This window comes from Odocoileus virginianus, chromosome 21 (assembly GCF_023699985.2).
Source record: "Odocoileus virginianus isolate 20LAN1187 ecotype Illinois chromosome 21, Ovbor_1.2, whole genome shotgun sequence".
NCBI classification, from domain to species: domain Eukaryota; kingdom Metazoa; phylum Chordata; class Mammalia; order Artiodactyla; family Cervidae; genus Odocoileus; species Odocoileus virginianus.
Genome location: NC_069694.1, coordinates 56,210,839 through 56,235,508, shown reverse-complemented (window position 1 = coordinate 56,235,508; position 24,670 = coordinate 56,210,839). Strand labels below are relative to the sequence as shown.

At 37.9% G+C, this 24,670-nt stretch overlaps 1 protein-coding gene across 1 annotated transcript in view; it reads left to right on the top strand.

Annotated features, from left to right (window-relative positions):
• PDE5A (phosphodiesterase 5A) overlaps positions 1 to 24,670 on the top strand; it is a gene marked incomplete at its 5' end in the record, with an annotated part of 112,625 nt that overhangs the window by 19,453 nt on the left and 68,502 nt on the right. The window contains 5 exons of the mRNA XM_070452386.1: positions 7,182 to 7,253; positions 8,894 to 8,983; positions 11,693 to 11,830; positions 14,102 to 14,169; positions 24,293 to 24,401. Coding sequence (XP_070308487.1) covers positions 7,182 to 7,253; positions 8,894 to 8,983; positions 11,693 to 11,830; positions 14,102 to 14,169; positions 24,293 to 24,401 — 477 coding nt within the window. The remainder of the gene's footprint in view (positions 1 to 7,181; positions 7,254 to 8,893; positions 8,984 to 11,692; positions 11,831 to 14,101; positions 14,170 to 24,292; positions 24,402 to 24,670) is intronic.

Sequence of the window (24,670 nt, the reverse complement as noted above, 5' to 3'; positions counted from 1 at the left end):
TGGGTTTTTTAACTATATTAGAGCCACTGGCCATTGATAATGTATTCCTGATGCCAGTTATCTTCAGGGCACTGCTGTTTATATCTTGCAACTTCCTAAAAGTTTCTTTTCACCCTGACTGCCTCTTCTTGGCCACCCAGGCTGCGAGAGTAAAAGCATCCACTCCTGTAATCTTTCTTGTCTTGTCTCCCAACTCAGGAAGATCCATAAACATATTCTTGAAAGAAATAGGTATAGCTTGACTTGTGCATAATAGTTGGATAAAATGGATCACAACCAAGTAAAGTCAGCCTTACCAGTCATTTAAAGAAATAAGAAACTTTGATTCTCAAAAAGCCAGACAATTCAAAACAACAGTGCAAAGGTCAAAATTGGCAAAGATACACATTGGCAACACAGAAAAAGAGAACTGACATAGCCAATAATAATTAAAAAGTGTTCATTCTCTGTAGTAATCAGGGAAATGCAAATTAAAGCAATAATGAGATACATTTTAACCAACAGATTGACAAAGATTAAAAAGCCTAATCATACTAGGTGCTGGTTAGGATGTGAGGTTAACATAACTTTTCTACGCTGATGATAAAGGTAAAAATTATATAAACCTTGGAAGCTTTCATCAAAGAAACTCTCATGTGTGTGTGTGCATACTATGTCACTTCAGTCGTGTCTGACTCTGCAACCCCGTGTACTGTAGCCCACCGGGCTCCTCTGTCCATGGGATTCTCCAGGCAAGAACACTGGAGTGAGTTGCCATGCTCTCCTCCAGGGGATCTTCCCCACCCAGGGATCAAACCCATGTCTCGTGTCTCTTGCATTGGCGGGTGGGTTCTTTACCACTAGCAACACTTGGAAGCCCCAAAGCTCTCACACATGTGTACAAAGAGTCCTGTACAGATATGTTCATTGTGGATTGTTTGTAATAACAAAAAACTGCAAATATCCCAGACATTTGGCATGAAATACCATGAGACTGGGAAGGGAAAAGTCCAATTTGATGTTTTCGTAATTTAACTTAAAAAGAAGAAGCATTGCCAAATACTAACATTGAGTAGTTCTACATCAGCGGCTATCGAAGTGTATTTTGTCCGTAGACCAGCAGCATTTGGCATCACCTGAGAACTTTTAGTAAACTTTTAGAAAAACAGATTCTCGGACACCAACCCAGATCTCTTGACTCCGACACTCTGGGGGTGGGACCCACCAAGCAGTGTTTTAACAAGCCCTACTTTCCTACTGTTTTAGATGACAAGGGATAGATGTTTACTGCCTCATTCTCTGTGATTTTCTATATTTAAAAAATTAAAACAGTCTCAGACTTTTCTTTCACACTCTTCCAAAATCCTTTTAGGCTATAAGTTTCAACTCCATAGCTAAAGACTTATTAAGAGTGTGTATTTCTTACTGCCACATACGTTTCTTATATGAGGACAGAACTCTTAATAGCAACTGAAGAAGAGAGGAGAAATGGTGAAATATTATGAACTGTTATTCGGATGTGAATTGTCCAGTAGGCGCATGTGTGCTGAGTCACTTCAGCCGTGCCGACTCTGCGACCTTATGGACTGTAGCCCACCAGGCTCCTGTGTCCTTGGGATTCTCCAGGCACAGATACCGGAGTGGGTTGCCATGCCCTTCTCCGGGGGTCTTCCCAACCCAGGGACCAAACCCGGGTCTCTTACATCTCCTGTATTGGGAGGCAGGTTCTTTACCACTAGCACCAAAACTCCAGTAAGTACATCACCCTAAAACACTTTGATTTCTCTGACCCTTCTTCCCTTATCATCAACAGCAAATATCTGTGAAGCATTGAAAACAATGCCAAGGCATAAGATATAAATCATGTCCTTAGGAAAAAATTGTGTTGCAAATATAGGATGTAAGTAGAAGGAATGAGGTTAAAAATGAGAATACCTCATCACCAGATTATGGCACGCTTAGCTGCCACACAGAATTTTAAAGGACTTTGAAGGCAAGCTCTTTGGAGACAGCCTTAGTTGAGAAAGTGGAAGATAATTTTTCAAGGGATGATGTGCGCCAAGGTCATTGTGGCATTGTGTGTCAAAGACCCTTGTAAGTGATTTTAGTTTATGTTGAGTGTATGGAATCAGAATCTTCCATTTTTTTTGTGCTATAGATGGATGGATGGAACCATTAAAAGCTTTGAATAGTGAGATAATTTTTGTGTGCAAAATAGTGTTCCAAGAAGAACACTATAAATTTGGCATAAGTGTCAAAGGTGGACTGAAGGCAAGAACACAACAGCAGTGAGATGTCAGGGCTTTCAAAGAAAGTGAGGATTTAAACGGTGATGCACAAGATATGATATGGGGTGAGGAAGAGTGCGCAGGAATGGGAGCATGTGAGGGTAATGCTAATGGGATGTGGTAGTTTCTTACTGCTGTTGTGAGAAAAATATTGGGGTTTCATGGCTTAAAACAACACAAATGTATTATCTTCGAGTTTTGGAGGTCAGAGTCTGAAGTAGTTCTTAGCAGGCTGGCTCAAAGTGTCAGCAGGGCTGTGTTTCTCTGCGGAGTCTCTGGAGAAGAAATCTATCCTCTTACCTTTCCTGCTTCAGTGGGCTGCCCACATCACTTGGCTTGTGGCCCCTTCCTCATCTTCAGAACCTGCAGCTGCATCTTAAAATCTCTAACTCTGACTTGCCTGCCTCAAACTTTCTGTCATAAGGATTCTTATGATTACATTGTATGTGCTTAGTTGCTCAGCTGCGTCTGACTCTTTGTGACCCCATAGACTGTAGTCCGCCAGGCTCCTCTGTCCATGGGATTTCTCAGGCAAAAATACTGGAGTGGGTTGCCATGTCCTTCTCCAGCTGATTTTCCCAACCCAGGGATGGAACCTGAGTCTCCTGCATTGGTAGGTGGATTCTTTACCACTGAGCCATCAGGGAAGCCCTCTGATTACTTTAGGATCACCCAGATTATTCAGGATAGTCTCCAGATATATAACTTACTCACATCGCCAAATCCCTCTTGTCATTTGAGGTCACATAGTCGCAGGTTCTAGGGAATAGGATGGGACATCCTTGTAAGTCTTTATCTTGCCTACTGCATGGAACGTGGCCATCGTTTGCTGATTGCCTAGGATTTGGAAGAGAGGTGAAAAAGCCTGGAGTAGTCAGATCAACCTATCTGTTTCATTTTGTCTGTATAATAGGTGTGGGCAGGGGCACGGGAGTAGGATTCCCTTCCAAGTGTAACAGCCTGACTAGAATGTCAGCTCCATGAAGACCAGATCTATGTCTGTCTTGTTCACTACTGTGCCCTCTTCATTGTCTAAACCAGTGACTGGGACTTTCATGGTGCTTACTAATTATCTGTTGAATGAAATATTTGTTGCTGAATGAATGACTGAGTTGGGAAAGCTTGAGGCAGGGCACTAGGCAGAACTCTCCACTGTCTCCTGTCTGCATTAAGTTCCTGTTTTCTTGGTAAAGTTAGGTTTTCAGCTCAGATTGTAGATGGTCTGGAATAGCGTCATAATGATAGAGACATTCTGCTGGTGGGAGAGAGAGACAGCTAAGATTGTAGAGGCTTTTTCTTCTCTGTCTGACTTTGAGCCTCCATGCCGAGCATCCCCTGGAACTAGGAACAGGGAGAAGCATAGAAACTGATGTATGGCCTCAATGAAGGTCGGGGCAGCTGCTGATGGAGGAAGAAGTCGTTCGCTATGGCATTGATCACTTGTCCCTGCAGCGACCAGCTGTCACATTCCTCATTGCTCACCCAGCCAGAGCCAAGTCTTGCCCTTTGCATTCCTAAAAGAACACTTGACCCTGTGAGGACATGATATGCATTTATGCTGTGAAAAGTGTCAGTGAAATAGAAAACCGAGACGCTTCTTGATGCTTTAAAAGATAGCATTTAAAAAAAATAGCATAAAGCATTGGTGTTCGAGGGCCCTGCAGGTAGTCAGCGGGTAAGCAGAAGTGATTGGGCTTCTGATATGGAAGCTAACATGTTTAGGGGCTTCGCCTCTCAGGTATGAGGTCTGACAAATACTTTGAATAAAAGCTGTCTTTGTAAACTGACAACTTTAAAAACTTTGAAAACCTTGTCTTGAAGGAAATTAACTAATTTGTTGAAAGGAGCAATAGTTGATAGAAAAAGGAAAGACTTTTTATTAACACAAGGAGGAAATGGGGTACATGCTTTGCTGGGCTCTTTGAAATTTGGAGAATCCAAGTCTTCTGGTCTTTTACTGTTTTATGTCACCTTGGACAAACACTGTACCTTTTCTCAGATTTTTATCTGTTGTCTTTATCAGTGCTGTTTTAAAAATGTCATCCATCTAGGTACTGAGGCACATGTAAGTTGTTTTTTTTTTTTTTAATTTTTTTTCACATGTAAGTTTTATATTTTCCTGGTCTAACAGTCTCTTGAAAGAACTTGGCTGTTTTTTTGAAAGACTATATTATTTCTATTTATCATCCCTTAAATTAACCTCTCTATCTAAATCTATAAAATTATTAGTAAGAGAAATAATTGGTTACCACAAAGGATGGAAAATTCATCATTGGAAGTCTTATTCCATAAAGTTGCCTAATGATTAATATCTTGTTGTAATGCTAAGGAAACAAAATTAAATATAGGAAAGAGCTGGTTTTCAGGGTGTACACAGTAGGTTTTAAAGCCTGTGAACAAGATTTCTGGTCAGTTTGCCAGACAGAACAAATGCAGAACACCACCCCACCCCATCCCTATTCTGCAAACAAGTGGAGGATAAAATTTCACCAAAAGCGATTTTTAAAATGACAGATGATCTCAAGAAAGGGAAAACTCAGGTATTAGATAGAAGGAGGGGAACTCAGGGTAAGCAATGTGAGTGACCAAAGTCCAGATGGAGTACCGAGTGGTGAGAAAGTCTGTGGGTAACAATAGGGGCGGGAGGGGATGAGTTCCCTCTGCAGGAGGTGTCCGGGGAGGGGAGGGGCTGAGCTCCCAGGGCAAGCCGAGGCTTGTGACGGTTCCATCCATGGAAGCAGGCCAAGAGAACCCCACTGGTAGCCAGAAGCAGTAGCAGGGAAGCTTGCCTCTGTCTGCAGTTGCCAGAGGCGAGAGCCGAGCCGAGCTTGTGCCCCGCAGGGGATAGAGTTCAGATTCACACCCTGAGTGCGGTGCCAGGTAAGGAGCAAGTTGTGTGCCCGACACTTCATTCTTCAGGGGACGTGGGAATGTACTTATGCTCAAGAGTATGTTCAAAAAGATGAAGGACAACTGCCACTAGTATGTAAGGGAAAAAGGAGGCGATACAGGCAGGTTTGAAAAAAAAAAAAAGAATCAAATAGAAATTCTCAAAATGGAAGATAGTTACTGAACTCCATGAACACTGTTGTGTTGGTTGAAAATTGTCTTCCTTATTAGTACATTGTTTCATTAGTACATGGTTCCAGATACAAACAGCAGATCAATACATACTTTTTTTTTTTTTACTGTATAATTATTTGAGGAGGTTTGCACAACAGTCTCTTTATCTGTTTTAATCTCATTTTCTTGAAAATGGAGATTTAAATCTTTTATCAAATGCTTAGACAAAAACTCAAATGTGATCATTTGTGAGAAACTTTCTCTTTTATGCATATTTGGTCACCCTTCTGTGCCCTTAGCAATCTGTTATAAAAGTAATCCTGTCATCCTCTATACTGTTAAGTGTATGTTTATGTGTCACCCATTCTTGAGCTCTTCCAGGTAGCCTTTCTTCCAGTTTCATCACTCCTTGGTACACAGCAGGACCCACAGTATTGTTGAGTAAAAGGATGAAGACGTAAAGTCACCCAGTTTTACCGGTAGCACTATGTATTAGACCCCAGACCTTCCCGAGGCTCCCCTCAGTTGTGTTTAAGTGAGTGTGTCTGTTGCAATCCTGATGTTCTGACCTCAGACAAAAGCTTCTGTAAGCATTTAGTCATTGAGATTGGAGCCTTGAGAAATCTGTTAACCAAGAACTAACGAGTGTAAGATAGGTACGGGATAATTGGATGATTCTGCTTTTTAAAAGTCAGTGTCCTTGTACACTGTCATGGGGTTGTAAAGAAATGTGTTGAGAAGAGCAGAAAACCGCATCAGACAAGAATGTTTCCCCTTCCTTGCTCCCCTTCCCCTTCACAGGATTACTTCCTTGTGTTAGAGAGGAATTTTGTTTCCATTTCTTAAAGCTAAGGGACTAGGATGAGCTAAGAAAAAAGGATGAACTGTCCACACAAAACTAAGGACTTTATTCCTCAAATATAATCATTTAGAGCATTATAGCTTTCTCCACTAATTAAATTGCAGAAGGAAGAAAAGAGTGGAATTTTTAGTAATAAAGAGGAAGCAAAAGTAAGTTGAAGGTCTTTATAAAACTGAGGTAATAATGGAAACTAAGTTGGAACTAAATGGGTAAGTAAAATATACTTTAAGCAGAAAAATGAGAAGGTTTTTAGGAGTCTTGGTAAGTGTTTTGTGGAAATGTAAGGCACATTTCCAGAGTTTAGCTCAGTCTTCTTAAGATGTAGTTTATCTTTCAAACACTTTCTGATTTGAAATCAGGCTCAGTCTGTTAATTTCTTGTTTGATTTTTCAATAAAACTTCTTCTCCCCCAAATAAGTCTGTTGATGGTAAGATAATTTTCAAGGTCAGAAATTTCCAAAGAAGTTAGACAACATTCCTACATTAGGAATTATTTTTACCCTAATTGGTTCTCCTGTATTTTAAATTCTGTGACTGGGCTGTTGGTCCTGTTTCACTTGCAATAAAATAACATTTAGCCCATTTGAAATATTATAGTTAAAACCAATATAAAATGTTCATTTTGTCATATATTTTATTGAAATGTAATATAAATTGTGTTTATTTTTTATTAAAAAGTCATGAAAAATACAATAAAAGTGATTGCCAATAAATTTCTTTCACAGAGCAGCATGAAATTCCAAAATAAAATATAGTTTGGGACTCAAGAAATTAGAAACATTGAACTCTTATGAGGAAAAAAAAATCTTATAAAATGCTAGGGAACTAGTTTCAATGCTGAGGGATTTAATTTTGTAGCTATTTGTTTTAATTTTGTAGCTTATTGCTATTTTAAAGCACATGTAGAAATTCTTCTGTAAACATGCTTTGGTGAACTTATACCAATAATTTCTGTCAATGAAATTATCAATGTTCTCTTCTTTTACCAGGTTGTTGGTGTAGCCCAGGCCATCAACAAGAAATCAGGAAATGGTGGGACATTCACTGAAAAAGATGAAAAGGTACCAAAACTTGTGCCTGGTATGATCTCAATTTAGGAAGATGCTTTCTCTTTAGAGTGTATAGACCTTTGGAATTGGCAGTTGTCAAAACTGTTGATCACAAAAGCAGTATGGTTTGAAAGGATCTGAAATCTTCAGAGGGGTCTCTTTCCTCTGGCTAAATCAGTACTGACCTGTGGTCCTCAGTCCACAGAACCCCCACCCCCAAGCCTTCCTCGCCACGCCCCCAAGCCTTCTTCAGGGCTGTGTGTATGCTGGGGCTATCCAGAGAGTGACATGATATTTTAACTCTCCCATTTACTTTTCATCACTGCTATAAAGAAATTCAACATTAAGTTAAAAAAAAAAAAAAAAGCCCTAAAGCACTGCTCCAAGTTCAGCACTCCACGTTCGCTAAAAATTGGAATTGCCTCCTGGTGAAGCAAATTTCAGAGTATTTTATAAGCTTTGCACACAGACGATGGGGCGCCAAGGTGTGAATTCAGGCTGGATGATGTGAATTTAGCTTCAGAAAGGGCGGCAGTCAGCGTTATTTTATTACCTTTCTCGTCCAACTCTGAAGGGATAGATTCCTTGCACCACATCGATGTGTTTTCCGTTAAGGACGGAAGCCCTGAAACCTGTTTATAACTTCATTCTGTCAGTAGGTTTTATTATTTCTCTTCCTGGATATGTAATTATATGTATATCATGGAGCCCACTGAATTCTTCCTCTTTAAGCCCGTTGCTATTTCTGACCCTCCACTGAAAATTAGCAGGAACTTTTGGAAGACATTCCAATAGGACAGAGTTATTTTTGTCTCCTGCTGTAGGCTGTATTGGCACTGGTGTTGGTCCCCATGTCTTAATTGCTTCGGAACATAGCAAGTACCTTTTAAAATGTGTAGTAGTCATCTAGTCTCCTATTCTGTTAACGACATCTGAGAATATTTGGTGGGAAACATGGTCCTAGATTGGCTGTTTATTCGATTATTTGTCTATAATCCATTCAGGTAAACCCCTCTTAAAAGATTGTCATTCTTAGTCTGTATCATCTCTTGGCAGAATAAATTCATGATTGTGAATAAAATATGCTACTTCTTTTAATCAATAATTACTATTAACTGTGAACAGATCACCTTGGTATAGTATTGTGAGGGTGGTAGCCCGTGTTTAAAAGAATATATTTAATATTTGCAACTTAGTATGGGACTGCTGTTGCCAGTATTCATTCTTCTAACAAGTATGTGAGCTTTCAGTTTGCCCAAGTAATAAGGTACGGACTATTTCTATAGTCTTAGCTTAAATCCAAGTCTTAATATCATTTAGAGACTACACCAACTTTTGCATAAAGTAAATTCCAATATTAAATCATGTAAAGAGGTCTGTGTCTCTTTCTCCTTGCTTATTTTATAACTATTTTATGAAGTTAGGCAATTTTATTAACACTTGTCATCTACTGATTGTATCATTTAGCTAACACTTGCTTTGCATCAGTTTCTAATTTTATGCAGAATAAACATCTACTGTGTTTATTTGGTGCTGTTGGCTTTTTAATATTTATTTGAACTATAAATATTTTTGGATGCTGTTTGTGTTTCCAGCAATATAACAAGACAGGTTTATTGACAGTTCTTACTTGGCTGTTGTCTGTTTTCTAGGACTTTGCTGCTTACTTGGCATTTTGTGGAATTGTTCTTCATAATGCTCAACTCTATGAGACTTCACTGCTGGAAAACAAGAGAAACCAGGCAAGTCTGATTATAAAGAGAGAGTATAGAAATTCTTTTTAAGAAAACAGTTAAATTTTTATATTATATATATCATACAGATTCAGTTTCTAAATATTTTAACTGTTTCTACTATTCTAATAGACATTTTTTCCATTTTGTATTTTTCTGTGAGCTATTGCGTTATCACTGTTAACAGATTAAGATTTACTTTTAACTTTACACCACGCTTTGTCATCATGGTAACAGTATTATGATGTCACTGTTTTAAGTTATTGAATGAATTGCACTTGTAATATTAAGGATTTAGTTCTTATTTTATCACTTAGAGATATCATCTCTTGATTCCCTGCTTTATAAGATAAGGATCTTAACATCCGTCATCTCTCCTTCCAAATTACTACTCCTTACCTCTGCTTTTCCTATCTGGATTTTTTATTTTATGTTGCCCACACTGATAACATGTACACAGATGGTCTTCAATTTACACTAGTTATTTAGACTTACATTTTCAACTTTGTGATGGTACAAAAGCTATACACATTCAGTAGAAACCATACATCACATTTTGAATATTGCTCTTTTCCTGGGATTGTGACATGTTCTCATGTTGCTGGTCAGTGGCAGTAACCAAAGCTCCTTGCAGCCATGCCATCATGAGGGTAAACAACTTAAAACCATTCTGTTTCCCACACAGCCATTCCAGTTTTCACTTTTAGTACAGTATTCAGTAAATTCATTAGATATTCAATACTTGATTATAAAATAGGCTTTGTGTTAGTTGATTATGCTCAGCTGTGGGTGAATGTAAGTGTTCTGAGCATGTTTAAGCTAGGCTGGGCTAAGTTGTGATGTTCAGGTGGTTGGGTATATTAAACAGATTTTTGACTTGCAGTATTTTTAACTTACAATGGATTTATCAAGATGTGACTCCATCATAAATTGAGGAAGATCTGTATTGTTCTACAACCATGATTAACTTTTCTAAAGCTTTGTCTGGATTAATTCCAAAGTTGCAATTAAAAATAAAGTCTTTAATAAGTACTATGATATAAATATTGCTCGTATTACCTTTGTTATATAATTTAGTTTTTCTTGTTGATTCTGAAATTTATTCCTTTTTCCTTGAACTGTTTGCGCTGGTGTAGCCTCATGTTACTGCCCTCCCCTGACAAACTCTCCATTATTTAGGCATTCTCTGGAGTTCTTCTTTTTCATGGAGAATCTCCAGATTGAGGTTCTCTTTCTTTCTCCTTTTCAGCAAACCTATTTCTCCTCATGCCTGCTGTGTAGGGTTCCTAGTAGAACTTTCCCTCACTGCTTTCTTAGGAAGACTCCAGTAGTTACCCACTGAATCCCAGAGCTCCTTCTTTCTCACTTTACTCCCTTGTTCTGTTGTAGCACATTCTCAATTAACTACTTGCAACAGGTATTGTGATGTGAGCACCTTACATGTATTAAAATATTATTATACCATCCTGCCAATTTGGCTGGGTATAAAAATTCTGCATTGAAAAATGTTTCTCAGAATCTAAAGGTAATGCTTTGTCTTCTGCCAGCAATTGCTATTGTTCTGATTCCTGGAACTCTTTTTTATCTATAAGCTTTTGGGATTATTTCTTTGTCATTGCTCTTGTAACTGAATTTCACAATATGATTCTTGTTTTCATTCATTATGCTTGTACCCGGTCATTCCTTTTGGTCTGGAGATGTAAGCCTTTAGGTTTTATGTATTTCTTTTTCATTATTTCTTTGATAATTCATCCCCCCACCCTTTAATTTCTCTTTTTAGAACTTTTGTTCATAAGACCGTGGACTTGCCATGGCTTTCAACTGCAGCATCTTCCTAACACCTCCCTGCCCCAGTCTCATCACTCATTAATCCAGTCCTCATTTTATGAACACACCTGTGATCTTGTCCCTTCTCGACTACAATCCATCACAGTCTAGACCGCTTCAAAAGGCAGACAGGGCTTTTGGGGTTCTTTCTCTGTTTACCTCTGCAATATCATCTGCCTAGTTTTCCCCTTTACACTCTCTATTCTTAAAAAATTTGATCAAAACTTACAACATGCTACTTTCTCTCAATGCAGTTCTTTTTGACTGTGATATTTTCCTTCCTAACTTCACCTGAATAATTCCTGCTCATCTTTCAGGCCTCACCTGGCATAGTATTGCCTCCAATAAATCTTAAATAATAACCCTTTGTCTCCCCTCCATGCACAGATACTCCTGTGAGACTAGATGGAATTCTGTGGAGTTAAAGGAAAGAGAAATTATCAGGAGAAACGTGAAAGGAACTCTGAAAATTTTGTTTATTTAGGAAAATATTTATTTCATTCTGTGAAAATGTTGGCAATGTTGGTAAATGTTGCTCTCAGAAGTCTGGATCAACAAAAACAATAGTGTGTTTTATGTATCATACACTGTTCAGTGTTAACTTATTTAGTCTTCACAACAGCCCCATAATTTTGGTACTATTATTCTCATTTTCAAGAAACTAAATCACAAAGCCCACAGGAAGAGAAACCAGAATTAAAAACTCTTGGCTGTGACTTCAGAGTCTGTGATTGTAACCACTGTACTAATTGTACTAACAATCAATAGAGAAGTTTTCTTTTTAAACTTGGTTATAATTTGTTAGATTATATATAAACCACTTACAACCCATATAAGTCATTGTATTGCTTTAGTAATTACTAAATCAGAGCTCTTAATTTTTTTGTCTAGGTGCTGCTTGACCTTGCTAGCTTAATTTTTGAAGAACAACAATCATTAGAAGTAATTCTAAAGAAAATAGCTGCCACTATTATTTCTTTCATGCAGGTGCAGAAATGCACCATTTTCATAGTGGATGAAGATTGCTCCGTGAGTACAGAGTATGACTTTTTTATTTTTAGAAAGACAGAAACTTACGGTCCTTAAAGCACTGCTTTTAAACCTCATGTTGGCCTCAGAGCTCTCTCTCAAGTCCAGCTGAACATGGTTGTTTATGCAAAGCTGCTTAAAGAATGAGTCGTTTGGCTGACAAGGGTAGAGGTGCGGTTGGAGGATGCCCCGTGCACCCTCACCTTGTTGACCCCTAGCTGAGTGGTTACCATGGCAATGTCACTGTGCTGCTTTCATCAGTGGCTGCACTACCTTGATGGAGAAGTGCATCGTCATTACAGCCTGCAGACCTTTTTTGGGCAGGAATAGTGGTGCCCTCTTGCTGTCAGCAGGTAGACCTGTTCTGCCTGTTGATTCTGAATGGAATGGGGGTAAAATTTTTTTACCTGAGATCGTGCGGAAATCATAAGGCATGGCCCAATGGAGGCAGTGCTGTTAAAGGTACCTGTGAGTCCCAAATTCTTCACCCACCAGGGAAAGTTGCTTATTTATTCTAAGCGGTAGATTTCAAGCCATTGATTTGTAATGTAAAGAAGTAAGATCTGTGTGGAAAGATGGAGTGTTCTCATAGAGTGCTGGTTACTTACAGACAGGCCAGCTGAGTTTGCTGTTAGCATCAGCACCTTTAGCCTCAGGCCGTTTTCTTTTATGCCATTTCTTTTCCTTCTTAACTGATGAATCACTGCTTTTGGTATATTTCTTTTTGACATAGTTGTTTGTTTTCTTTTTCCTTTAGACCCTGAGAACATGCTCTTCATTGGTGGGTTAGGAAAGAAAATAGGGATTCTCACTTGCATAAAGTCAATTACAATCTGTATAGAATATTTGAATTGATTTTTTTGGGGGGCGGAATGGGCTATAGTCCATAGGATTGCAAAGAGTCAGGCATGACTGAAGTGACTTAGCATTCATGCATGGAGGGAGAAAAATAATAAAAAATTTTTAATACTTATATTTTAAATTTTTAATTATTTTATTAGATAGGAAGACAGGACTGTGTGCTATAGCATTATTTGAATCATTGTGTTTGTGTGTGCATAACTCTGATTGATAGGAAATCAAATCAGAATTCACTATGCTATAAGTATTCTCATGGAAATTATTTAAAATATTTTCAGTCAGTTATAAACTCCCTAGTATAGAGACAGTTACAAGATTGCAGCTCTCCTTCTGAAGCTCAGGTCTGAATTTACTGCAGGATGTCAGCTCACCGTTTTTGCTCTGTTGACTGCTCTTTGTCATTTAATTTTGGAAAGTTACACACAAGGCACTCTCTTTTTTAGACCATTTAATTATCACTTTAATTAACATTCAGCTTATCCTTCTACCAGTTAACAGCTATCATGGCAGCAACTGACTGGTATCAGAGTTGCTTTAAAGTATAGCTCAGCAGTATGCCCATTAATCTGTTTTGCTCACTTTTTAATGACTTAATTTGTTGGGGGTAGCAATTAAGTGACTTGATGTTCATTTATACTGTAATTATTTTTTGATAAAGACATTTCAACACATGAGCAAAAATCCAAAAGTGAACAAGAAAAAAATGTACTCAGTTCTTCTGTCCCCACATTAAACTGATACCATTGTTTCATTTGTTTCCTTCCAATTTTTTATTCAGTTATAGTATGGGTGCAGATACGTATGCTGCTTTTCAATTTAACATGTAAATCCATGGCTAATTCATTTCAATGTATGACAAAAACCACTGCAATGATGTAAAGTAATTAGCCTCCAACTAATAAAAATAAATGGAAAAATAAATAAATAAATAAAATCTGCTCCAGGAGGAAAAAAAAAAAAAAAACTTCAAAAGTATGTCTCTTTATTGCTAAAATCTTCATAATTTAATAATCTCATAAAATGTTATTGAATTATGTGTCTTTTTTTTTTAAAGACCCAAGAATAGCAGTAAATGTATGCATAAAAACTGAAACTTGAAGATTTTGACTAAATATACAGAAAATTTGAAGCTAACATATTCATTAACAGCTGGTAGAAAAGCAAAAACAAATAGTACTCAAATAAGTACTTCTGTAGGTCAGTATCAGAAACAATAGGAGTATGATTCTTAGTAATGGGAAGTAGGTTTGAGAGTGTCATGAAGTGAGTACTTGGGTTAGTTTTGTCTGAGAAAGTGAAAAAGTACAAGAAGTGGTGTCTCAGTTCCACAGACTTGCACGTCTGTGTCTAGGTAATTTTCATTGTGTTCTCAAACTCATTTCTCAGTATGTGGTGTTGCTCTGTTTCCAGGATTCCTTCTCTAGCGTGTTTCACATGGAGTGTGAGGAATTAGAAAAATCGTCGGATACTTTAGCACGGTAAGAACTTAACGGTCTATCTGTTGTTTTCACATGTACATAATACTGGTTATATAGCTATTTCATGACCTGTTTAAGTCACAGAAGCTGCAGTTGCCTTTTTCCTCCTACAAGTAACTTCATTTGTGAAAATACTTTACTCTTTGATGTTGTAGTTCCAGGTTTTTCCCACTGCAGCTGACCTGTTGGAGAATTCTTTCACAGAGTCAGTGGTGTCACAATTAATACAGGCCTGGGTGCAGTGTTCTCTGTGAGCTGATTCATTCAAGACCCACAGACATATATTTCAGATGTATTTTTTCTTTGTACTTTGGACCCTCAGTGAAAATTTGATAGGCTTCTGAGTCTTTTCTGATTTGGAAACAGCCTTGGGATTTAACTGACCCCAGAAGGGCGCCTGCAGTCTCCATCACACCAATACACATATGCATGGCGAGAATCGGAAATCTATTGTTCATTTCTTTTTCATGTTCTTTGTAATTTTAAAATTTGTGTTCATTTTTTGTTAGTTGGTACACAGAAACAACAGAAAGTCAAGGTTATGTGTATCATGGTTATAGACGTTATTGGCCCAATTTTATATGTGCTTTCTGAAGAACTTTAAAAAGGATTTAGATTAAACTAACAAATGTTCTGTCTCATATTTCTTTTTGTACCCTTAGCAAAATACTGGTGGTGTTTGCTTAAGCAATTGGATAATCCAAGGAATATAAGTCTGCCAAGGTCAAGTGTCAGGAATTCTTGAGCATAATGCCATTTTATTGTATTTTTCATTATTTATTTCTTTCAATTATTTCACTCCCTAAAATAATTCATGTCAATTTATACTACCCTTTATTAGTGACACTGTAATTAAAAGCTGCATATGATCATGGAAATAGAATATTTAGCTTTACTATTGACATTAAAGTTCCAGAGTTTTTACTCTACAGTTGACCTAGCAGAGAATTATTTCATGTTGGTGAATGATGTCACAGTAATATCCTCAGGAACCAAGTTCCTTGGCGGTAGTTCTTGAAAAACAACCTCTATGCAAATCTATGGAACATTCTGTGAGATAACTGGCCTAGTCTCTTCAAAAAGTCAACAGTCATTGAATAAAATGGAGGGAGGGGCTGTCCTTGGATATAACAGCCAAATGCAGTACATGAACCTTGATTAGATCCTAGTTAAAAACAAATAGCTATCAAAGACATTTGTGAGGATAATTGAAAATCTGAATATAGACTGGATACTGGATATTGGTGTGGAATTATTGTTACCTTTTCTTTGGCATTACTAAGTGGTTAGTAGAAGAATGTTCTTATTTTTAGTAGATTCGTGCTGGATTTTATAAGGGTAAAGTGTTAGGATGTCTACACCTTAGTTTAAAATATTTCAGATGGGCCAGCTGGGGAGGGAGTGGGGTGTAGTGGGGTGGGTGGGTGATAAATTAGGAGGTTGGGACTAAACCTATATATACTACTGAATATAAAACAGATAACCAATAAGGACCTCCTGTATAACATAGGGAACTATACTCAATATTTTATAATAACCTATCAGGGAAAAGAATCTGAAACAGGGAAAAGATTCAGTTAGTATGTTTATACATAACATATATGTGTTATACACACATATATACACATACATAGCATATATACATATACGTATATTGTGTTGTACACCAGAAGCTAACATGACATAGTAAATCAACTGTACTTCAATTAAAAAAAAATTTCCTTCAATTAAAAAAAGGTATTTTCAACAAAAAGATAAAATATGGTTCAACCAAAAATAAATAAAACAGTAGATAAATCTAAATATAATAAAGTAAATATATCTAAATTTAGTATAAGTAAATGAATATATTTGCACATATGTAGATATAGCAAATGTGGTAAAATATTAAACATTGTTGAATCTAAGAGTAGGATATTTATTTTGCTTTCAGCTTTCTTATGTATTTCAAAAGTTCACCATAAAAATTTAGAAGAAAATGTTTGTAATAAAAAGCTGGAAATAAAATGAAAATCATCTTTGTAGATCACATAAAGCCAAACTGTCTGAGCTTGCAGCTGCAAGAACAAAATGCTTGCGTGTGCAGCCTGGCTGTGTCCCAGCCCTCCTCGTTAGGACTCACCCCGTGGGTCAGTGTGGGGTCTGCAGACGCTGTCTTCTGCCCGTGTACCCTTTCCTTTCCTCTCTTCCCTTTCATGACATTGCCTGTCTTTTTCTGTGTTCCCCATCAAGATGGAGAAACTGTTGACTCTAGTGGTTTAAAGTTGTTACTTTGTTAAGTGATTGTATTTAAATCAAAACATTATATTAAGAGTATTATTTTAACAATATGATACAGTGAAAGACCTTTTCTTCTAATGGAAGTGCTTCAGGAAGCAGCCCAGGAGCGGATGTAACTTGGGGACAGATAGGGAACATGCTTGACTTGCAGGGCACACCTGACCTAGGCCAGGACTGTGACTTGGGTGTGGAATGGGTAGTCGGGGTACGTAAACCATGGAATCTCTACGCCAGAGATGTTTCTGCTACCCTTGAATTTTTGTTTCATAAAATTATATCAGAATAGCTGACCTTTATTTCCCTTTTGGCATTGTTGGTCATGAACTGAACTTTGTTTCCCATCTCCACATCTGTTCTCTCCTAAGCTGCTATGTCTGTATTTTCTGGCATATTTAACATTGCTTTAGTGGATTTTGAATCCTTTTTGAATATGTGATAGTATGCACATGTCCTGGTGAGTATGTATGTATCTTTCTTAAGTGCTGGTATTGGGCTGTACTGCCTAGGTCAGTTATGAAGTCTTATTCTTAGGGGGAACATTAATAGATACTATTTAGATTTTATGACACCATAACATTTTTGTTGCTTTTTATAAAGAACATTTTAGAAAGCTTTTAAACATTAAATATTTTATTATTATACTTTTGGCTTGCATAAATGATGATTACTATGTAGACAAAAAATGTATATACATGTTTATTTACAAATTTATGTATATACAGAGGAGAATGGGAAAATGAGTATGATAATGCATATTAAGTGTATAAAATGATTCCCTGGCCGTCTAGTGGTTAGATCATGGTGCTTTCACCACTGGGGCCTGGGTTCAATCTCTGGTTGGGGAACTAAGATTGCGCAAGCTATGAGGCACAGCCAAAAAAGGAAAAAAAAAATGTATAAAATGAGGAATTATCTATATTTACCTTTAAATGTATTTGTGTCTCAGCATATTTCTGTGTACTTTTATGTATTCACATTTGGATTTTTGTTATTAATTCAGACAAGTTCTCTAATTCTTCTGATAGCTGAACAGTCACTTGGTGTAATAGTGACCTCTACTGGTGAATATGCATTAAAAAAACTAAAATCTTAACAATATATTTGATTTGTGCTACTGTATATTTGATTTGTTTCTGATGAATATCACATTCCCTCTCTGTAAAAGAAAATATAATATATCTTTCCACTTTTAAAAATTATTCCAAGATACTCTTAGTGTAAAGATTTTTTTATAAAGGATAAATAAGTCAGTATGATTACCTTAAGAGAGACTAATTTACATGGGACATTTTAACTGATTCATTAACTGAGTTTACAGTAATGAAAATTATCCAACATCAACGCCTTACATTAGCTAATCAGTTCACTTCAGTTCAGTCACTCAGTCGTGTCTGACTCTGCAACCCCATGAACCGCAGCACGCCAGGCCTCCCTGTCCATCACCAACTCCCAGAGTTCACTCAAACTCATGTCCATCGAGTCAGTGATGCCATCCAGCCATCTCATCCTCTGTCATCCCCGTCTCCTCCTGCCCCCAATCCCTCCCAGCATCAGGGTCTTTTCCAATGAATCAACTCTTCGCATGAGGTGGCCAAAGTATTGGAGTTTCAGCTTCAACATCAGTCCTTCCAATGAACACCCAGGACTGATCTCCTTTAGGATGGACTGGTTGGATCTCCTTGCAGTCAAAGGGACTCTCAAGAGTCTTCTCCAACACCACAGTTCAAAAGCATCAATTCTTCAGCACTCAGCTTTCTTCACAGTCCAACTCTCACATCCATACATGACCACTGGAAAAACCATAGCCTTGACTAGCCTGACCTTTGTTGGCAAAGTAATGTCTGCTTTTTAATATGCTATCTAGGATGGTCATAACTTTCCTTCCAAGGAGTAAGCCTCTTAATTTCATGGCTGCAGTCACCATCTGCAGTGATTTTGGAGCCCCCAAAAATAAAGTCTGACAGTTTCCACTGTTTCCCCATCTATTTCCCATGAAGTGATGGGACCGGATGCCATGGTCTCAGTTTTTTGAATGTTGAGCTTTAAGTCAACTTTTTCACTTCCTCTTTCACTTTCATCAAGAGGCTCTTTAGTTCCTCTTCATTTTCTGCCATAGGGATGGTGTCATCTGCATATCTCAGATTATTGATATTTCTCCCGGCAATCTGGATTCCAGCTTGTGCTTCTTCCAGCCCAGCATTTCTCATGATGTACTCTGCATAGAAGTTAAATAAGCAGGGTGACAATATACAGCCTTGACGTACTCCGTTTCCTATTTGGAACCAGTCTGTTGTTCCTCATCCAGTTCTAACTGTTGCTTCCTGACCTGCATATAGGTTTCTCAAGAGGCAGGTCAGGTGGTCTGGTATTCCCATCTCTTTCAGAGTTTTCCACAGTTTATTGTGATCCACACAGTCAAAGGCTTTGGCATAGTCAATAAAACAGAAATAGATGTTTTCCTGGAACTCTCTTGCTTTTTCAATGATCCAGTGGATGTTGGCAATTTGATCTCTGGTTCCTCTGCTTTTTCTAAAACCAGCTTGAACATCTGGAAGTTCATGGTTCATGTATTGCTGAAGCCTGGCTTGGAAAATTTTGAGCATTACTTTACTAGCCTGTGAGATGAGTGCAACTGTGTGGTAGTTTGAGCATTCTTTGGCATTGCCTTTCTTTGGGATTGGAATGAACACTGACCTTTTCCTGTCCTGTGGCCACTGCTGAGTTTTCCAAATTTGCTGGCATATTGAGTGCAGCACTTTCACAGCATCATCTTTCAGGATTTGAAATAGCTCAACTAGAATTCCATCACCTCCACTAGCTTTGTTCATAGTGATGCTTTCTAAGGCCCACTTGACTTCACATTCCATGATGTCTGGCTCTACGTGAGTGATCACACCATCATGATTATCTGGGTCATGAAGATCTTTTTGTACAGTTCTTCTGTGTATTCTTGCCACCTCTTCTTAATATCTTTTGCTTCTGTTAGGTCCGTAGCATTTCTATCCTTTATCGAACCCATTTTTGCATGAAATGTTCCCTTGGTTTCTCTAATTTTCTTGAAGAGATCTCTAGTCTTTCCCATTCTGTTCTTTTCCTCTATTTCTTTGCATTGATCACTGAGGAAGGCTTTCTTATCTCTCCTTGCTATTCCTGGGAACTCTGCATTCAAAGGGGAATATCTTTCTTTTTCTCCTTTGCTTTTAACTTCTCTTCTTTTCATAGCTATATGTAAGGCCTCTTCAAACAGCCATTTTGCTTTTTTGCATTTCTTTTCCATGGAGATGGTCTTGATCCCTGTCTCCTGTACAAGGTCACGAACCTCTGTCCAAAGTTCATCATTAGCTAATAGTTAGCTTTTAATCTAATGTCAGAGTACAAGACCTCATAGTGATGCATGTTTTTATTTTAATAAAAATTAGATATCAGGCTTCATTTTGTGAAAACTAAAATGGTGTTTAGTAACTTTAGCATTGTCAAATGACTAGCTGATACTGACCCTTGACCAGCAGATTCTTTATTACATTTCTGAAATTTCTTATTGATAGAATTTAGGCCTTTCCAGTTTTCATTATTAAACACTTTGTCAATCCAAACCTCTTTCATGAGATGAAAGGCTTGGCAGTTTGGTGATGTTAGCTATGAGCAGATCATTCTTTTTAGGCAATTATGTGTCAGTGGAAAAACATGGTTCACTTAGTACTCTTCTAACCAACCATCTGATTAACTTTTTAAAAAGAAAATAATTGTTGAAGACAGTTGTGAAATGTTAAGTATAAAAATAAAGAATAGTGAAGGTGAACATTATATATAATTATTAGAATCGTATTATCAATGGGATAAAACACAGTAAGCTCTTGGGGTTTGTGTCACCCAAGAATTTCAGAAGTGAAGATCATTTCCAGATGGTGGGAGATTTCAGAGTTTTCTGTGCTTCAATTCAGAGAGCCACCTAATTAATAGGAAAAGTGAATGTTATGTTATACAGATTTTGTAAGCTCTTAATTTTAAGAAATAGATGTTTTAGTGCTACGATTCCATATTAGTTAACTTCATGTTAATTTTGTGCTGTGCTTAGTCTAAACTCAGTCGTGTCTGACTCTTTGCGACCCCATGGCCTGTAGCCCTCCAGTCTCTGTCCATGGGATTCTCCAGGCAAGAATACTGGAGTGGGTTGCCATGCCCTCCTCCAGGGGATCTTCCCGATACAGGTATTGAACTCAGGTCTCCTGCATTGCAGGTGGATTCTTTACTATCTGAGCCACCAGGGAAGCCCCATGTTAATTTTAAATGCACATTTTATCACATCATGACAAATCCATGAAATTAGTCCTTTAAGCTCATGTTCTTGGAATATATGTACTACTTGTTAATTATAATTATATTGGGAAACATCATTATAGTTAAATGCAGGGACACCTATTATTTTTAAAATAGTAAAAAGATGTTTACTCCTTTAAAAAATGGTCAAACTGCTTAATTATTTGGGTTCATCTGGCTCCCTCTGTTGAAATAATGATAACAAAAGTCATCTATCATCATCATCATCATGATCATCATAAAAGACATTTGAACAAAGGTATCCTTTCCAGTGTACTTCTTTCTTTTTGTAGATACTTTTTCATTTTTCTTATCTTTTCTGTAGCTTCTTTTCTTTTCCTGAGACTTCCGTTGTCCATGAAATATTTATTGTTTTAAAATAGTTTTGTTAACCGAAATCCTGCACGTATCTCGTAACCTTTTCTTGGGATTCTCCCCCGGGTAATTATGTATGAAGTATTAGGAAGCCAGGAGTATCCTAGGTCAGATATGTCTAACAGATATGCCTTCCCAGATTATCAATTTACACTCAGAAATGTTCAGTCTGAATTTCTTCTATTTCTCTGTTACCATGGTCATTTCCTTTCATTCTTTTTCCTTTGAATATAATACTGTACATATGGTCATTACCTGACTTGGCCAAATTGCACTTAACCTAAAGTGTACATCCAAGAACTGAAGGTCACTCAGTCATGTCCGACTCGTTGCGACCCCATGGACTATAGAGTCCATGGAACTCTCCAGGCCAGAATACTGGAGTGGGTAGCCGTTCTCTTCTCCAGGGGATATTCCCAACCCAGGGATCAAACCCAGGTCTTGATCTGGGTCTCAAACCCAGGAGAGGAGAATGGCTACCCACTCCAGTATTCTGGCCACATCAGAGAAAGGAAAGACTGAAATATCTTGGCCAGGAATGAGGCCATGACTTCAGGAGTCTTTGTGATATCACTAGTGATCAAGAACACCATTTGAGACCACCATCCTAGAAGCAGTTTTGGCAGGCTGAGTGAGAAGGATGGAAGATAGGAAAAGATTGGAAACTTGAGAACTCAGAGCAAGTGGACAGTTTTCCTTAGATACCACTTTATTTTGAAATGTTTCCCACTATTCAGTTCAGGCAGTTCAGTTGCTCAGTCGTGTCTGACCCTTTGCAACCCCATGGACTGCAGCACGCCAGGCTTCCCTGTCCTTCACCAACTCCCAAAGCCTGCTCAAGCTCATGTCAGTCGAGTTGGTGATGCCATCCAACCATCTCATTCTTTGTCATCCCCTTCTCCTCCTGCCTTCAATCTTTCCCAACATCAAATGAGTCTTTTCAAATGAATCAGTTCTTCGCATCAGGTGGCCAAAGTATTGGAGTTTCAGCTTCAACATCAGTCCTTTCAATGAATATTCAGGACTGATTTCCTTTAGGATGGACTGATTGGATCTCCTTGCAGTCCAAGGGACTCTTAAGAGTCTTCTCCAACACCACAGTTCAAAAGCATCAATTCTTCGGCACTCAGCTTTCTTTATAGTCCAGCTCTCACATCCATACATGACTACTGGAAAAAAACATAGCTTTGACTAGATGGACCTTTGGTAGCAAAGTAATGTCTCTGCTTTTGAATGTGCTATCTAGGTTGGTCATAGCTTTTCTTCCAAGGAGCAAGCATCTTTTAATTTCGTGACTGCAGTCACCATCTGCAGTGATTTTGGAGCCCAAAAAAGTAAAATCTGACACTGTTTCCACTGTTTCCCCATCTATTTCCCATGAAGTGATGGGACCGGATGCTGTGATCTTCGTTTTCTGAATGTTGAGCTTTAAGCCAACTTTTTCACTCTCCTCTTTCACTTTCATCAAGAGGCTCTTTAGTTCCTCTTCATTTTCTGCCATAAGGGTGGTGTCATCTGCATATCTCAGATTATTGATATTTTTCCTGGCAGTCTTGATTCCAGCTTGTGCTTCATCCAGCCCAGCGTTTCTCATGATGTACTCTGCATAGAAGTTAAATAAGCAGGGTGACAGTATACAGCCTTGATGTACTCCCTTCCCTATTTGGAACCAGTCTGTTGTTCTATGTCCAGTTCTAACTGTTGCTTCCTGACCTGCATATAGGTTTCTCAAAAGACAGGTCAGGTGGTCTGGTATTCCCATCTCTTTCAGAGTTTTCCACAGTTTATTGTGATCCACACAGTCAAAGGCTTTGGCATAGTCAATAAAGCAGAAATAGATGTTTTCCTGGAACTCTCTTGCTTTTTCAATGATCCAGCAGATGTTGGCAATTTGATCTCTGGTTCCTCTGCTTTTTCTAAAACCAGCTTGAACATCTGAAAGTTCATGGTTCATGTACTATTGAAGCCTGGCTTGGAGAATTTTGAGCATTCCTTTGCTAGTGTTTGGGACAAGTGCAATTGTGTGGTAGTTTGAACATTCTTTGGTATTGCCTTTCTTTGGGATTGGAGTGAAAACTGACCTTTTCCAGTTCTGTGGCCACTGCAGATTTTTTCAAACTTGCTGGCATATTGAGTGCAGCCCTTTAACAGCGTCATCTTTTAGGATTTGAAATAGCTCAACTGGAATCCCATTACCTCCACTAGCTTTGTTAGTAGTGATGCTTCCTAAGGCCCACTTGACTTCACATACCAGGATGTCTAGCTCTAGGCTCTAGATACCCATCATGGTTATCTGGGTCATTAAGATATTTTTTGTATAGTTCTTCCCACTGTTAGGCTTTCCTATTTCTTCAGTTAATGATCTTACAGTTACTGTAGGCACATCCTTTCAGAGATTTATGGAGGAAATTTCCGTAACCTAACCATGTTTGTCAAGTTTATTCCCATCACCAGGGAGTGTAGGAAGTTTCCTAATGAAAAGACATATTCTATTCTGTTTTCCCAACTCTGGCACTAGCATTATCCTTATGAACCCTCTGACATCAGGTTAACTTTTTATGTTCTACCTGTTAAGCAAGAAACTGGAAAAAGAGCTGGGAAAATATTGTAAGTTCAAAAGCATTGTTTTTAATTTAAATACATGTCTTAAAGCACCTCAAAGCAAGAAAATGAAGAGAGAAAAACTTAATAAAATTCTAGACCTGCTCGATTTTTCTCTTCATCTAAAATGTGTAAAAGATTATTTTATTGGAATGAGTAGACAAATTAAATAAGGAATTAAAAACAGACACTCGACTTTAGTCATTCTATAATCTGGTGAGAGAAAAAGACATAGAGGAAAATTCTTATGGATTTCACATTAAATGGCACAAAAATCAACATGACTGTTAACAGTGGTAATAAGATTACCTAATGACATTTTAAACTTATTTTCAATAGCTGAAAAATTGTGAGCCTTTGTTTTTTCATAAAATCTCAGTTATAGTAACTACTAAAGTTGTGCATCATCAAATATGTTTAAAGCTTCATTTTCTAATTAACTTGTACACCGTGCTCTATCACTTAAGACAGATATGTTTCTCTTATAACCATCTGTTCTGCCTGTGTTTTTTCAGTGCTTGGAAAGAACTCATCTCTGTTCTTTCCACAGGGAACGTGATGCAAACAGAATCAATTACATGTATGCTCAGTATGTCAAAAATACTATGGAACCACTTAATATCCCAGATGTCAGTAAGGACAAAAGATTTCCCTGGACAGTAAGTAACCCAGTTTTAGACTTGGAGCTTGCCGGCTGTTTTCCTGCAGACCTGCTCTATGCTAGTTACTCTTGACTGAAGGACTGGCTCTAGCAATGGCTCTTTGGAAGTGACCTGTGCTTGCCCTGATCTGAGGAAGGAAAATAAAAGAGCTCAGAACATCTGTTGAGAGGTGGTCAGCTATACTTATGTATTTTTCTCTGTACTTTTGTCAGTTTTTAAAACATGTACTAATGAAATATCATTAACTTTGACATAGTTTCACTATT